This window comes from Abramis brama (genome assembly GCF_963993115.1).
Source record: "Abramis brama genome assembly, chromosome: 9".
Lineage (NCBI taxonomy): Eukaryota > Metazoa > Chordata > Actinopteri > Cypriniformes > Leuciscidae > Abramis > Abramis brama.
In genome coordinates this window covers 41,617,144-41,631,640 of record NC_139971.1, presented here as the reverse complement: position 1 = coordinate 41,631,640, position 14,497 = coordinate 41,617,144, and the positions used below count along the sequence as shown (strand labels likewise).

At 34.6% G+C, this 14,497-nt stretch overlaps 2 protein-coding genes across 2 annotated transcripts in view; both read right to left on the bottom strand.

Moving 5' to 3' along the window:
- The window catches only part of LOC311089879 (uncharacterized protein), an 832,216-nt gene that overhangs the window by 623,857 nt on the left and 193,862 nt on the right, over positions 1–14,497 (bottom strand). The gene's annotated exons all lie outside the window — the stretch shown is intronic.
- The window catches only part of LOC311090048 (uncharacterized protein), a gene marked incomplete at its 5' end in the record, with an annotated part of 50,783 nt that continues 39,151 nt past the window's right edge, over positions 2,866–14,497 (bottom strand). Inside the window, 7 exons of the mRNA XM_084125144.1 lie at positions 2,866–3,099; positions 3,564–3,728; positions 3,874–4,047; positions 4,411–4,581; positions 4,791–4,964; positions 9,400–9,570; positions 10,100–10,273. Of these exons, the coding sequence (XP_083981270.1) occupies positions 2,922–3,099; positions 3,564–3,728; positions 3,874–4,047; positions 4,411–4,581; positions 4,791–4,964; positions 9,400–9,570; positions 10,100–10,273 (1,207 nt within the window). The 3' untranslated portion in view covers positions 2,866–2,921. The remainder of the gene's footprint in view (positions 3,100–3,563; positions 3,729–3,873; positions 4,048–4,410; positions 4,582–4,790; positions 4,965–9,399; positions 9,571–10,099; positions 10,274–14,497) is intronic.

The following is a 14,497-nucleotide window of genomic DNA, read 5'->3' as shown; positions in this document are numbered from 1 at the left end:
TTTGAAAGACGTGCCTGAGCTTACATTGGATTTAGGCTACCTCAGAAGAAGAAGAACGCGATTTGAAGACAAGAAAGATGTAAGGTAAGAAATTCTTACATAGCCTAGTTTGTTATTGTTGCATAAATGTCACGTTGCAGTTGAACTGTTGCTAGATATATGGGGAATATTATAATATTTAGACCCGTGTTTACTGTGTTTGTGGATATCTGCTCAAACATAGATATGTTTATGGTAACCATAATGTTTTATATTTGAGATGCATCATATTTTGGATGAAAGCAAAACGCACCAAACGGCTTCATGTTTTTATTATCATCTCATTTCATATCATCATAACGGATGGAAACATTTGAAGTAACATGATAATCAATATATTTTTCTCTAGCTTAGTTGTTACTGAAATCTTTTGGAAGATTTATAGGCTGCTATAGGTTATTTATTGTTATTATTATTTTATCCGCACTGCGCATATACCTTATGCATACAAGGCACAACAAACCTGGTGTTCATTATATTATATATCGTTGGAAACATGTGTGTGTGTGTGTGTGTGTGTGTGTGTGTGTGTGTGTGTGTGTGTGTGTGTGTGTGTGTGTGTGTGTATTCTGTGAATTTTAAAAAGCGATTTTAACCAGAAAAATCTAATATTTATTTCCAAAATCGTGCAGGCCTTTCTGATATCAGTATGTTCACTTTTTTTTTTTTCAGGTCCCAGATGCCACTGAGGACTTCAACATTCACATGAGTCTCAGTACGTGAACATGGTAAAGTGAAAATCTTGGAAATGAAAGGTATGTACAATGTTTTTAGGAATGGCACAAAGGTCTCTGTCTTTGAAGTGCTTTTTTGGCATTTGTTGTGTATCTTTGGATTATGTTGTGTTGTAAATAAATCCAAACAATTTAAAAGCCATTCTTTTTTAAATCTCCTCATTTACAGTATTGTGCAAGGTTGCTCAGAATGATAGGGGCCTGATAGCTCCTAATAGGGCCGTTAGGGGAGGTTCTTTGTCTTTCTCAGGTGAGAAAAGCTTACATATTAATGACCTCTCGCATAAGGCTTTTTCACACAAAACACGTCGTAAAATTTTTAAATCAATATATTGTCTTATCTGAATGAGCAGTCAGGGTGATTTTCACATAGTTTTGCAGCAAATATTCTAGGCTACGTCATACAATTTTCAAAAGTCTTGTGAAGAAATAATCAGTATGGGTTTCATGGCCTTATTTCAGTGAGAATTTTTTTTTGTATTTTCAAAAACCACACATAAATGTCATTATCTCAAAACTACAAACTTTTACATACATGCTGCTGATATATTATTGTAGCAGAGTTTGTGCTGAATACAGTGTAATTAGACTTTAGCCATGAAAATGTCACAAGTAACAGAAATAACCAGAAATGTCAGAGCATGTCAGAACACCTCCAGGGCCCAGAAAACAGCTCAGACCTCAGAGGGTTAAACACCCAATGAAAGTACACATTGCAAATGAGCATGCTTGAACAAAGGTCATAAAAAAGACATTTTCCCTCCAAAGGAAGACACTTCTTATTGGCTCTTATACCTCCAAATGGGTGTGCCATCTTCACGCTTTAAAAGTCACTGACCACAAGATCCGTCCCTCTTAGCTCTTGTCCTCGGACCTAAACTGCAGCTCCAAGTGAATCCTGTGGGGGAGGGGGGGAACCCCCTCCCATCCCCCGCCCCCCCCCCCCACTGGGCCCTGCAGGCGGAGTCAGACTGCCTTTCTTAAATCCAACCAAGAAGGAAACGGACAACTCTTGCCTTAAGGATGCCGTGTGTTCCAGCATGGCCTCAACAGGTCCAGGGCAGGAGGCTTCGAAGCATCCAGGACATGTGCTCACTCCAGCATCAAGGACAACTTCAGGAGTTCAGTGACGTCATTCAACACGGACGAAGTCCCTCGTAACTCTCACCATGTGCTCTTTGTGTCCTGCCGGCCCAGAGCGTGTAGGCCATAATCTGCACTCCAGCCATGAGAACAGCGACAATACAAGTTCATCTTATCTTCTTCATCCAACGGAGAAGAAAGGATTGCAACTTGCACCATGACTTTTGACCTTCACGGACCCCCCAACGGACTCATTTTTCAACCACTTCAAGAATTGTCCAGGATTGCAACTGACCATGCAAGTAAATCAATTTAATGAGGTGCTCTGAAAATGATTAGCTGATAGTTCTTTTCATACTAAAATAGATCTTGCTCCAGAGTTCTATTTCCTGCTTCCGGTTCCATAACACTCACCACTTTACCTATGCATGTATGTATGGATGAATGTATGTATGTATGTATGTATATTTGTTTGTTTAGTTTAGTTATGTTTGTGATTTAGTTAATAAAACTTGTGCACAATTATGAATTTGATTTCTGATCCTCTGTTTGCATACAAAGTCCCTTTTACGATTTTGATCCTGTTACATGCTCTAATTGCTGTACACGATAAGAAATAATTATTTTTCAGTGACCCTGAAAGATACACTTTTCTTCAAATAAATGAATAATCGAAGAGTTCGTTGGAACTGATTAATTGATTGTAATATTAATTTGGCTTACCTCAAAGTTAATCTAATTAACTGACCCAAATATTAATAATTAATCATAATGGGTAATTATGGATTATTATTATTATTATTTCCCCTTTGAGCTAATATCATTACAGAAGTCATAATACGAAAACAGCCCTGGGCAAAAAGTATATATTGTATATGTGCGTATGGCCCCGACTACACCACTGCTGAAGATATAGGAAGTACATTGATATTAGCAGCCATATAAAGATTTATTTCAGAATATTTTAAAGGTCCTTTATTCATTTCAAAGCTTTTATAAATTTATTTTTGACGGTTTAATTCTCCTCCAGCTAAAAACTATTGCATGTTATTGTCTTAATAACACTCACCTCAGTGTTTTCAGCTGATTCCACCAACTCTGTTGTACATTATAGAGCTCCTTCACTCCTGATTGTCCAGGATCATTTCCTGTGAGATCCAGCTCTATCAGGTGTGAAGAGTTTGATCTCAGAGCTGAAGCCAGAGCTTTATAACCTTCTTCTGTGACACTGCAGTTTGAAAGTCTACAAAACATGAAACTTGAATTAAATGTAACATTGTGTTTCAAATTAAATTATCAGATGAATTATAACTTAATCTGAATCATAATGATCAGTGCACGTAGAAATGTTCATCAAATACAATATTTACAAATTGTCTGTTTTATTTTTTTGAGTTTTGAAGTTTTCGCCATCGAGATCCGGCACGGTGCCGGAATACTTTAAGCCCTGCATTCTACATCCCATAATCCTACCCATATCTAAACTTAAATGCTACTACAACTACCTTACTAACTATTAATAAGAAGTAATTAGGAGTTTATTGAGGCAAAACTCGAAGCTAATAGTTAATAATGAGTATTCGGTGACCAAAACAATGAGTATTCCTTCATTTTTTTGCACTTCAGGAGGCAAGCAGATTCAGTAAATATAAAATATCCCTGTGATTGCTGTGGTGTTGAGTGTATCTGATGGTGAACTGTACTCACTTAAGAATCTTCAGTTTTGATTTCTTCAGTCCCTCACAGATCTCTTTAACTCCAGAGTCCAGCAGACGGCTGTTGTTCAGGTTCAGCTCTTTCAGGATGGTTTTAGAGGAGAGAACAGTAGCTAGAACTGAACAGATTTTCTCTGTCTGATCACAGTTATTCAGCCTAAACACAGAAACACCATAAATTATTATTCAGTACATATTTAACACACATCAGATCAACAGCTCTTCATATCTGCTCACACAAGTGCCTGACAGTCTTTTATAATGAATAAACAGAAGTTATAATGTATAAATTGTTGACTCACTTCATTTTCTCCACTTTACAATGAGGGTCCATCAAAAGAGCAGAGAGCTTCTCTCCATCCAGATCTCCTAATTTATCTCCACTCAGATCCAGTTCTGTCAGTATTACTGGACTTTTACCCAGAACTTCAGTGAGATAGTCCCACGTTTCCTGTGCAGCATCACTTTTCAAAAACCTACAGGAAGTAGAACATTTAGATTTGATAATTGAAAAGAAAAGAAAAAAGGATAAAATATATATATATTTTTTTAGATATAATAAAAAAGAATAATAATTGTTTAAATAATGTTGTTAGAATGTCATGCCTTTTGCAGTTCTCATCCTCCTTATGGATCCAGTAAAGCAATAAAATATGGCAACGTGTAGAATGTGTTAAAGTCATAGTTTTGGTAAATATTTCCAGTTTTGCTGAATTGCAATTCAGTAAATTCCTTTTCATGCCATTCTAATTCTGCATTGGCCATTTGTCACATCTACTTAGCTGCACACCTCTGACTCTGTCTGTGGCTTATTTAGAAAAATCAAAGGCTTTTCTCACCTGATGTTCTTTAATTTACAGCTTTCAAGCTGCAGTAAATCATTGAGCTCATTCACTCCTGATCGTCCAGGATCATTTCCTCTGAGATTCAGCTCTATCAGGTTTGAGTTTGATTTCAGAGATGAGGTCAAACTTTTATATCCTTCTTCAGTGATACTGCAGCCTGAAAGACTATACATATACATACAAAAACATACATGTTAAGTACTGCAACCAATGCCTTACTGACAACACCTGCTTCATTTGCATTTCTAAATGTTTCATAAAATATGTAAAGTTAATTAAAATGATTAAATGAAACAGATTTTTTCAGTTAATCTAATCAAATGGACATTTATAAATCTGTTATCATGCAGAAATGAAGATAAATGAATACACACTTCAGTTTCTCTAATCTGCATTGTGTATTTTCCAACAGAGGACAGATCTTCTTTATTCCAGAGTTTCCTAGTTTATTCTCACTCAGATCCAGCTCTATCAGGTTTGAAGGGTTTGAATTAAACGCTGAAGTCAGAGCAGCACAACCTTCTGCTGTAATACTGTTATTCTTCAGCCTGAACAGAAGAAAAAAAGATGAAAAAAAGACAGGAAGGTCTCCTCAGGTTTTTTTTCTGCCAAAAAACACGTCTACAGTAACGGAAGGGTTTTCATAGTCAAAGAGAGTGGGCCTACTTTCTTAAAGAACATGCATTTCAATAACACTGCAAAACTAGCAAAATGTAAGTGAAAACTTCTTATGCAATTAAGTAAACAATCAGTGTAAAATCTAAAGCAAATCATGAGCAATGAGACAAACACAACAGAACAGAGACATTTTTTTTTCAGGTAGGAAATACTACATGTAAAAAATAAGGTAAAGAAATACTACAAAAATGTAATCAAATCATAAAATTAAAAAAAACAGCATAGTCTGCATGAATTAAATATTGCTACAAAAGTTTTTCAGTCAGCTAATCTATTTTGGTTAACATTAAGGACACAGAGAGCAGCAGGTATATTAAAAGTTGTCACCTAATGCACGGATTCAATATATTGATTTACATCTGATTTTACAACTGTTTACGCTCACTTAAGACATAACCGACTAGGTTTACCTGGATACTTGCCAAGTCAGGCATTTTGACAAACACTGTGTATTGTAAAACTATACTGTACTATTGTACAAGTGTGTACTGAATATTAATGACGGATTGATTTTGGGAATCTATGTTTTGATCATCATTCTAAATCTGATCCAGATGTAATCTTAGGGTCTGTTTACACCTGGTCACTTCTTGTGTTTTTACTGATCGGATATCTGATTTATCAAAACGATTCCATTTACACTTGGTCACATAAATGTGTCTCCGCAAAACAGATATAAATCTGATCTTCAATTCCCGTGCTATATGCAGATTTAATGGAGTTCACGTCACCGAAAACAACAAATATGAGCTGCATTTTATTGATCATTAGCTAATTTCAAAATCGAACACTGTAATAAGAGAGAGTGCAGAAACAGCACTGGTAAGATCATTTAGTTTCTTTACTTTTAATGAAGATGATTATGTTGAACGTCTGCGACTTACTCTCACTTTCATTTGCGGCAGTTTGCTGAAGAGATACTCAGCCACTCATCTGCGGCGATGTGTGTTGCAGTAGCACTCTCATATCTGGCTATAACCTCATATAGCCTATAACACGCTCTCACACATTTATTTTTTTACATTGTTGGGAGGAGTAAAATTTACATATGTGGTTTCAACAACCATATGCATTTAGACTTCCAGTTGTGGTTTGAGTGATTGGATTTAAATCTGTTTCAGAAGGCATTTACACCTGGTCTTTTCAAGATCAGATAGCTATCCGATCTGAGAGAACGCATGAAGTGACCAGGTGTAAACAGGCCCTTTGATAAAAACAATTTTCTCAATTCTTTTTTTTTTTTTTTTTTTTTTTAAATGTTGTTCACCCATATTGATATTTTTTTTTTAAATTAAAGCAGAAGGTCCTTTTTTTTCTCTCTCTCTCTCTCTCTTTGGATACATTGTCTATTCAGATATTCATGCAACAAAATATTCTCGGGGCCATGAAAGTGTGGTGAAAATTATCAAAAATGCTGGCAACCTTTTTAAAAAAAGAGGAAAATAGTCAAGTGCAATGGGCTATGCAGGGGAACTGAATTGTGTGTGTGCACACAGGGGGCCACCTGTAAGCTTATGAGTACAGAATGTAGTTCTCTTTTACAGTTTATTGCACTTTTAATAACTTATCAATCATGTTTCACTATTTTCTAGCTCATGTTAATAACTTTAATTAACCCTGCGCTCTGCAGATACACTTACTTACAGTGATATAAAATATACATCAAAATCTCTATGGATTGAAGCTTGCCGCTCAGGGTGTGTGATATTGACCAAAATAATTGTCAGTCTTGATATTTTCTGGGATTTTATTGATAGCAGAGACAGAAATGACTTTTCCAATAAGTTTAAATAGATGTTTACCTTTTATGGGCTTTTTAGCTTTATGACGCATTTTTGGTAACACTTTTGTAATAAAACTCCACGCTAATAATCATTAGTTAAGCATTAGTAAACAGTTCATTCATAATTTATAAAGCATTAATATACATTAATAAGCAGTATATAAATACAGCTATAAATGCTTTATTCTTGTTTTAAAAGCATATCTATAATGTGTTTAATAATTGTATTTTCATACTTTATTAATGATCAATTTGTCATTTCTAAATGAAGTATAGCATTATTTACAAACCAGTTATTTAGGAGTTGTCAGTGGTTCATAAGATCACTTAGAAAGTGTGAGTAAATAATTAATAAACTATTTCAATGTATATTTATACATCTTATTATTTAGACATATAGTAATAGTTTCTTAGTGTGTTAATAAATGGTTTATTAACATGTATTTCTACTGTAATTCAGGGTTAGCTCATCTAAAGTGAGGACTATGCCTCTTAAAGCATTTACAAAGGAGATTTAAAGGCTCAGTTAATTTTTTCTATCTTCTGTATCACTGAGTTGTGTTTGTTTCCTTTTTCTGTTTAGAAGATAACTGAGTCTTTAAATCTTCTTTATAAATGCTTTACAAGGCATAACTAGTTATCACTTTAGATGAGCTCACAAAAATAGTTAACCTGACCACTACTAAATGCTTTATAACTATTTACTACATTTACTTACACTTAAGTGATCTTATGAATCACTGACAACTCCTAAATAACTGGTTTGTAAATAATGCTATACTTCATTTAGAAATGATAAATTGATCATTAATAAAGTATGAAAATACAATTATTAAACATTATTGATATGTTTCTAAATCAATAACAAAGCATTTATAGCTGTATTTATAAACTGCTTATTATTGTCTATTAATGCTTTATAAATTATGAATTAACTGTTTACTAATGCTTAACTAATGATTAATAGTGTGCAGTTATTATAAAGTGTTACCGCATTTTTTTCTAACCTAATTAAATGTGTGTATCATATTTTGCATTAAATTCTAACATTTAATCAATGAAGTCAATTAGAATAAGATGACAAAATGGCTGTTACCAAGCAAATGAAATCAGTATCAACAAAATTCATCTTTGCAATGCAGAGGAAACACAGAAGCTGCATCTGAAGTGACATTTAGATGCATTTACACAGACTGTTTAATGCAACTCAGTGGGACATGAATACATTTAACCTGCAGTTACAAATGCATAAATAATATTTTGATGTTTTAAACATAAAACGCTGAATACTGATATTTGAAATTGTTAATAAAAATTAAAAGATACTTTAAATTGTGAATTAAAACAGCTAGTAGGTGGCAGCAATTCACTGTTAATGAGTGAGTCATTGCAATTCAACCGATTCATTCAAACTGGTGATTCATTCAGACATACAGCGGCATTTTTGCGCCCTTATCTTGAATTTTGGGGAAATCTAAATGCCTTTTAATAGACCAAACATAGATAAATATATATAAAACAGACTAATGGCACTCTAAATGCGCGCTCGCACTGGTCTAACTTACTAGAATACATCACGTTTCTGTGCACTCTATGGGACATATCATACACACTGCGCAATGCAGCGCCAGGCGTTAAGCAAGTGTTTTTTGCTAGATTCTGCCCGATGCAGTTATCATTTTCACGTCCTGCCCCACTTGTTTAAAAAGCAAAATGCATTTGCGCACATCTGTGCACCCATAGGCGTGCAGGTCTGAAAACAAGGTGTGTTCAGTCGCATTGTTGGCACGTTGCTATTTTGAAGCAACTGAAATAGACTGCGCCATTGACCAACTGAAACCTGATCTAAAGTCAATGGCCCAGTATTTTTTCTGTTATTTAAAGAGCGCATTAGTAATGTGCGCCAATAGGCGGGTCCACAACGCACGTACACTCTGCTTATTACACAGACAGGGCACACAAACATGCCAAATATTACAAAAAAATTACACTGTATTACAAATACAATGTAAAAGATTAATATTGTGTACATAAAGATATGGTGGAATCTGGCTTGTCCTGTAGATGGTCTGCTTGCATGCAGTGGATTTGGACATGCCCTAAGTGCACTTGCGCCGTGCGCTTTAGACCATGCGCTTAGATCGTTAAAATAGGGCCCTATGAGAGTGCTTTTGTTGTGGCCCTGTGACCAGTTGCATGAAAATAGGTCCTAAGTTAAAACTGTGTCTTAAAGAACTAGTCTGGTCAACCAGCAATTAGCTACAGCTAATCAGTCTAAATTTTCAGAATTAGACCAATCTGCCTTTTTATGTAACTGGCTTAAAGAGATGATCAGTCTTAAAGAAAAAAATGAGATGACTGTAAGGCTAGTCTAAGCACTTTATGCAAGCGGCCACTGATCTATATGATGGCTCAGTTAATCTTAGATGAATCTACAATGTCAATATTTTAAAAATGTAATATCAAATAGTTTATTGTTTTAAAGATGCTTTGTAAAGTATAAAACAATGTAAAATACTCACATCAGTGTGTTGAGTTTACAGTGTTTATCCTGCAGTAGAGCAGCGATCTGATTCACTCGTGTGTCTTCTAGTTTGTGTCCACTCAGATTCAGTTCTCTCTGGAGTAACGGGTTTTTACCCACAAGTTCTGTCAAATATTTACAGGCTTCATCTGCAGTAGGACTCAAAATCCTGCAGAAGGGAAGATGAAATTTAAATATCTTTATGAATTATTTCAATTCAGCTCAATGGATGCGCAGCCAGCATAAGGATTGTCAACAACATATATTGTTTTTAGTAGTAAAATTAGTAGTAGTATTATTATATTTTATCTATTACTATTATCTATTTTTTTCCAGAAACACGGAATGACCAACAACATCTTAAGCACCACCACCAGCCCTAATTTCAGTTAAAATGACAAATATGCATACCAAGTTTTAGTTCTAATTACTAAAGTTCTATCATTAAATAGTGCTTGATTATCATTATATAATGCTTGATTGACTAATGTTAAGTGTACGTTCAAATATTTAAAAAGCTGTGGCATTTTACAAAGACAAGCCGATTTTATGGAATCATATATATATATATATATATATATATATATATATATATATATATATATATATATATATATATATATATATATATATATATATATATTTTGTATGAATATTTAGCATGCATATTTATTTTGTGTTATTTCATCACGTCTCACCTCAGTGTCTTGAGTTGACAGTTCTGATCCTGTAGTAAATCACTGAGCTCCTTCACTCCTGATTGTCCAGGATCATTTCCTCTGAGATCCAGCTCTATCAGGTGTGAAGGGTTTGATCTCAGAGCTAAAGCCAGAGCTTTATAACCTTCTTCTGTGATACTGCAGTCTGAAAGTCTTCAGAAAAGAGATTTAAAAAATAAAAAAGTTATACAATTAATATCACTTAAAAAAATTATATCATAAAAATCATCAAATGCCTTTTCTCTTGTAAGTAAAGAAAATAATTTGACAGAGGCATGTTTTTTCCTGTTACTTTAATTCACTACAGTAACTTAACTTTAATATTTAAAACAACACTGTAAAACTTTACTGTAAATTTACAGCGAATTTCCTACAGAATTGTACTGTATTTCCATAATACAGTATTAGGCTGTATATTTTACAGAACAGCTGTAAATATACAGCACATTTCTGTTTTCAACCCGATAAATTCGTAATACAGTATCATACTGTAAAAGCACTGCATTGTGGGATTGATTTCTTTCGCGCTCAATTCAGTTCAAATGAGACGCGCGCCGACAGTAGCTACTACAGGCAAACTTGATTTGTCAGCGGGATTCAACTGAACAAAATAATCATTCCTGTTAACAAGATAAACAGTGTCTGCGAATCTGTGAGCAATTTTTAAGCTTTTGTGAGCTTCGGTTCGTGTTTCAAACATTAGTTGCCTGTGACGCAGCAAAAAATGGGCGACATTAACGTGCTACATGAAGACGGATGGAAGAATTTGTCATCTGAATAATCTAACCTGCGCCTGTGACGATTAGTGGGATTTAGAGTTTGAAAAGATGGAAAATTGTTCAACTGAGTGATACGGTAAGCCAATATATTTTGTTTTTTTTGCGTTCGCATTTCTACATTGTTTTCATGAATGCTTATTTGGTTTGATTTTGCGAACGTGGTTTACTACCGCGGCCGCGCAAACAATTCACTCTGTTCCACCTGTTTACCAAGTAACGTTAACGTTAACTTCGATATTTCACATAATAGGCAACATATACCATGTTATTTGCATGACCTGCTTTTGATATATATATACCTGCTTTTGAAAAAATATATATATTTTTTCGTTTCAGGCTTTGTAGTTAATCTGATGACGGTCCAGTGCTAATGTAAGTGCTTTTAAGTAGTGTTACAGTTATAGTCTAACGTTATGTGGTAAAAAAAAAAAAAAAAAAAAATGCTATCAAAATGCTGTGTCAGTTCTGTGATCGTGCTTTTGAATCGTTGTCAGAATTTTGCTAGCACAAGAAAATCCATGTTCCCATTAATCTGTAATATGTTTTATGTTTTGGTTCTGTTGATCATGGTTGTGCTGAAGATTAATACATTTTTTTTATTTATTAATTCTTTTTAAAAATTGTTTCAGGAATTTGCAACTCTGATGTCCAGCAATCTACATTTGCCAGAGAGTCCACGCCTTATTTGGTATGTAAACATTAAAGGTTTAAGTTTAAACCTAAAATGAAAAGTCATCATTTACTCACTCCACTGCAAAATATGTTTTTCTTAATTAGTGTTTTTTTTTTTTCTTGTTTCCAGTCCAGATATCTAAAATTCTTACATGAAGAAGCATTTAATTGACAAGTAAAAATTGTCTTGTTTTCTGAAAGAATAAGTCAAAATTTAGTGAGTTTATGCTTAAAACAAGCAAAATAATATGGCAGTGCGTTTTAGTGTTCTAACCCTAATCAATTTTAATTTTTAGGTGAAAATTTTAATTTATAGAACTATGAACAGATAGACAACTACATCGGACCACAGTGGAACCCACAATAGTTATTTTAATTATTAATATTATTTATTAATTCTTTTTTTTTTTTTCAATTACAGGTCAATCTCTAAGCAACCAATGCTGGACATTACGTTTGGAAGGTCAAGGTGTGTGTGAAAAGGATCACAGCCTCTTCATCCCTGGCCTGGTCTGACAGCGTGGTTTGCCTCCTCCTAGAACTTCAGCTTGCAGTACCAGGAAGAGGCAGCACCTTGAGTTTGTTCAGAGGTTAGTTATTAGCATATTTGCCATTCATATAAATATTAGACTGAATTGTGACTTGTCTTGACAGTATTTATTAAGCTGACTACTGGTATGAACAATATGGCCCTGGTTTCCATACTGGGCTTAGCTTAAGCCAGGTCTAGGCCTTAATAAAATTAGGGTATTAAAGCAGCTTTTATAAAAATGTCTAATAAAAAAAAAAAAACATTACTGGTGTGCATCTTGAGACAAAACAGTGGCAGTCACATATTTAAGATATGTCAGTGCAAGTTGTTTTCAGTTGAAGGATTAGTGAAAATTCTATCATTAATTACTCACCCTCATGTCGTTCCAAACCTGTAAGACCTTCGTTCATCTTCAGAACACAAATGAAGAAATTAGGTTTCTGAACCAGCCATAGACAGAAACGTCTTTGCAACTTTCAAGGCCCAGAAAGGTAGTAAAAACATTGTTTAAATAATCCATGTAACTACAGTGGTGAAACCTTAATATTATGAAGCGATGAGAATACCTTTTGTGCACAAAAACAAAATAACGACATTATTCAACAATCTCTACTCTTTCACGTCATTCTCCTACGCTGTTGATGTAGTGTAAACAGTGTCAAGTCACCTTCATTTATATAGCGCTTATAACAATATAGATTTTCAAAGCAGCTTTACAGTGATAATAGGAAATTACAGTAACATAGATTGTTTTGGCTTTACAGCAGCTCTAGAATAAAGTTATTAGATCGACTATTTTTGACTGTCAAAATGGCTTGATGGTGTTTTAAGCCCCCAATGGCTCCTTAGAGGCAGCTAACCCTACCCTCAACATTAAACCTACCCATCCCCTCGCTGCCTGGAAGGCGCCGTTGGGGGCATAAAACACTAAACACCGTCAAAATGCCGGCGGACACAGCTTCAGCGAGTTGTTCAAAATCTTTCTTTTTAGTAAACTGTGTACACAAACAATGTTCTCAATGCTGGAGTTCATGTGTAGAGCCCCTGGTGATTCTTCCAGCACAGTTTCATGTTGTGTCGAGCCTCCTTAGTGTTTAAAAAAATAGCGATTTTTAATGCTATCATAGTCGTGCCCCTAGCACTCCCATTCAAAAGGCAATTTGACCGTAAACGAAAATACGGTCAAACTTAAAAGTGGTGTTTCCATCCTAATTAAGCTTTTAAATGGAAGTTTGCCTCGGGTAGATTAACAAAAAGACCCTAGGTTGCATTTTGGCAAGAGTTATCCTTTAATACGCTCCGGCCCACTCATCCTCACAAAACAGTGTAGGAGAATGACATGTAAAAGAAGAGATTATTCAACAATGTCGTTATTTTGGGGTTATTTTGCGCACAAAAAGTATTCTCGTCACTTCATAATATTAAGGTTGAACCACTATAGTTATATGTACTATTTACCAATGTTTTTACCACCTTTCTGGGCTTTGACAGTTGCAATGACATTGATGTCAATGGAGGGACAGAAACCTCCCAGATTTCATCAAAAATATCTTAATTTGTGTCCAGAAGATGAACGAAAGTCTTAAGGGTGAGCAATAATGACAGAATTTTCATTTTTGGGTGCAAACATGCATTTTAGTCTGGTAAATGTCATGTTTAATATTATCATGTAGTCATGTATGCAATAAACATTGCAAGGCTTGCAATTAAAGTTAAATTATTTCTGTCACAAAGGTTTGGGCTGGATTCTGGCAATGTGTGCTCTAAATAAACAGAGTCTATGGCTGCCTTTCCACTGATACTCTGATGGACCTGATGAGGGGATGATATTAAAAGTTGTAAAAATAAAACTTTAAATCTGGCAACCCCACTTCCAAAAGTTTAGTTAGTTGACAGTGCACATGTAAACAGACACATTGAATTGATGTATTTTAACCAGGGCAGAAAAAATATCAGTTATTGATCACGACATCCAACATTGCATTTTTTTTCATGTTGTTCAGTTTTATCCAAACAAACTAGTCGTTAAAAACGTTATCTGGTTTCTATTTACACATCTTTTGTGCTGTCTCTCTCTGTCAAAATATATAAACTCAGTCCATAATATTTCATTGTTTTTTTTTTCTTTCTTTTCTGCCTTTTAGACGCTTTCTTGACATCAATCCTTAACGTGGATCAAAAACAAAGAAAGGACAAGTAACTTCAAAGAAAACTGGCCAAGTTGTGCAAAAAAAGAACACTGTAAGCCTACAGGTGTCCTCACTTCTGCAAAAACTTGAAGACTTTGAATGGGATTTCGTTTGCACTTGTATGGACTTCAAAACAGAAACAGCAATTCACTGTCGTTATAAAGCTTGGAAGAGCCAGGACATTTTTTAATAGAACTCCGATTGT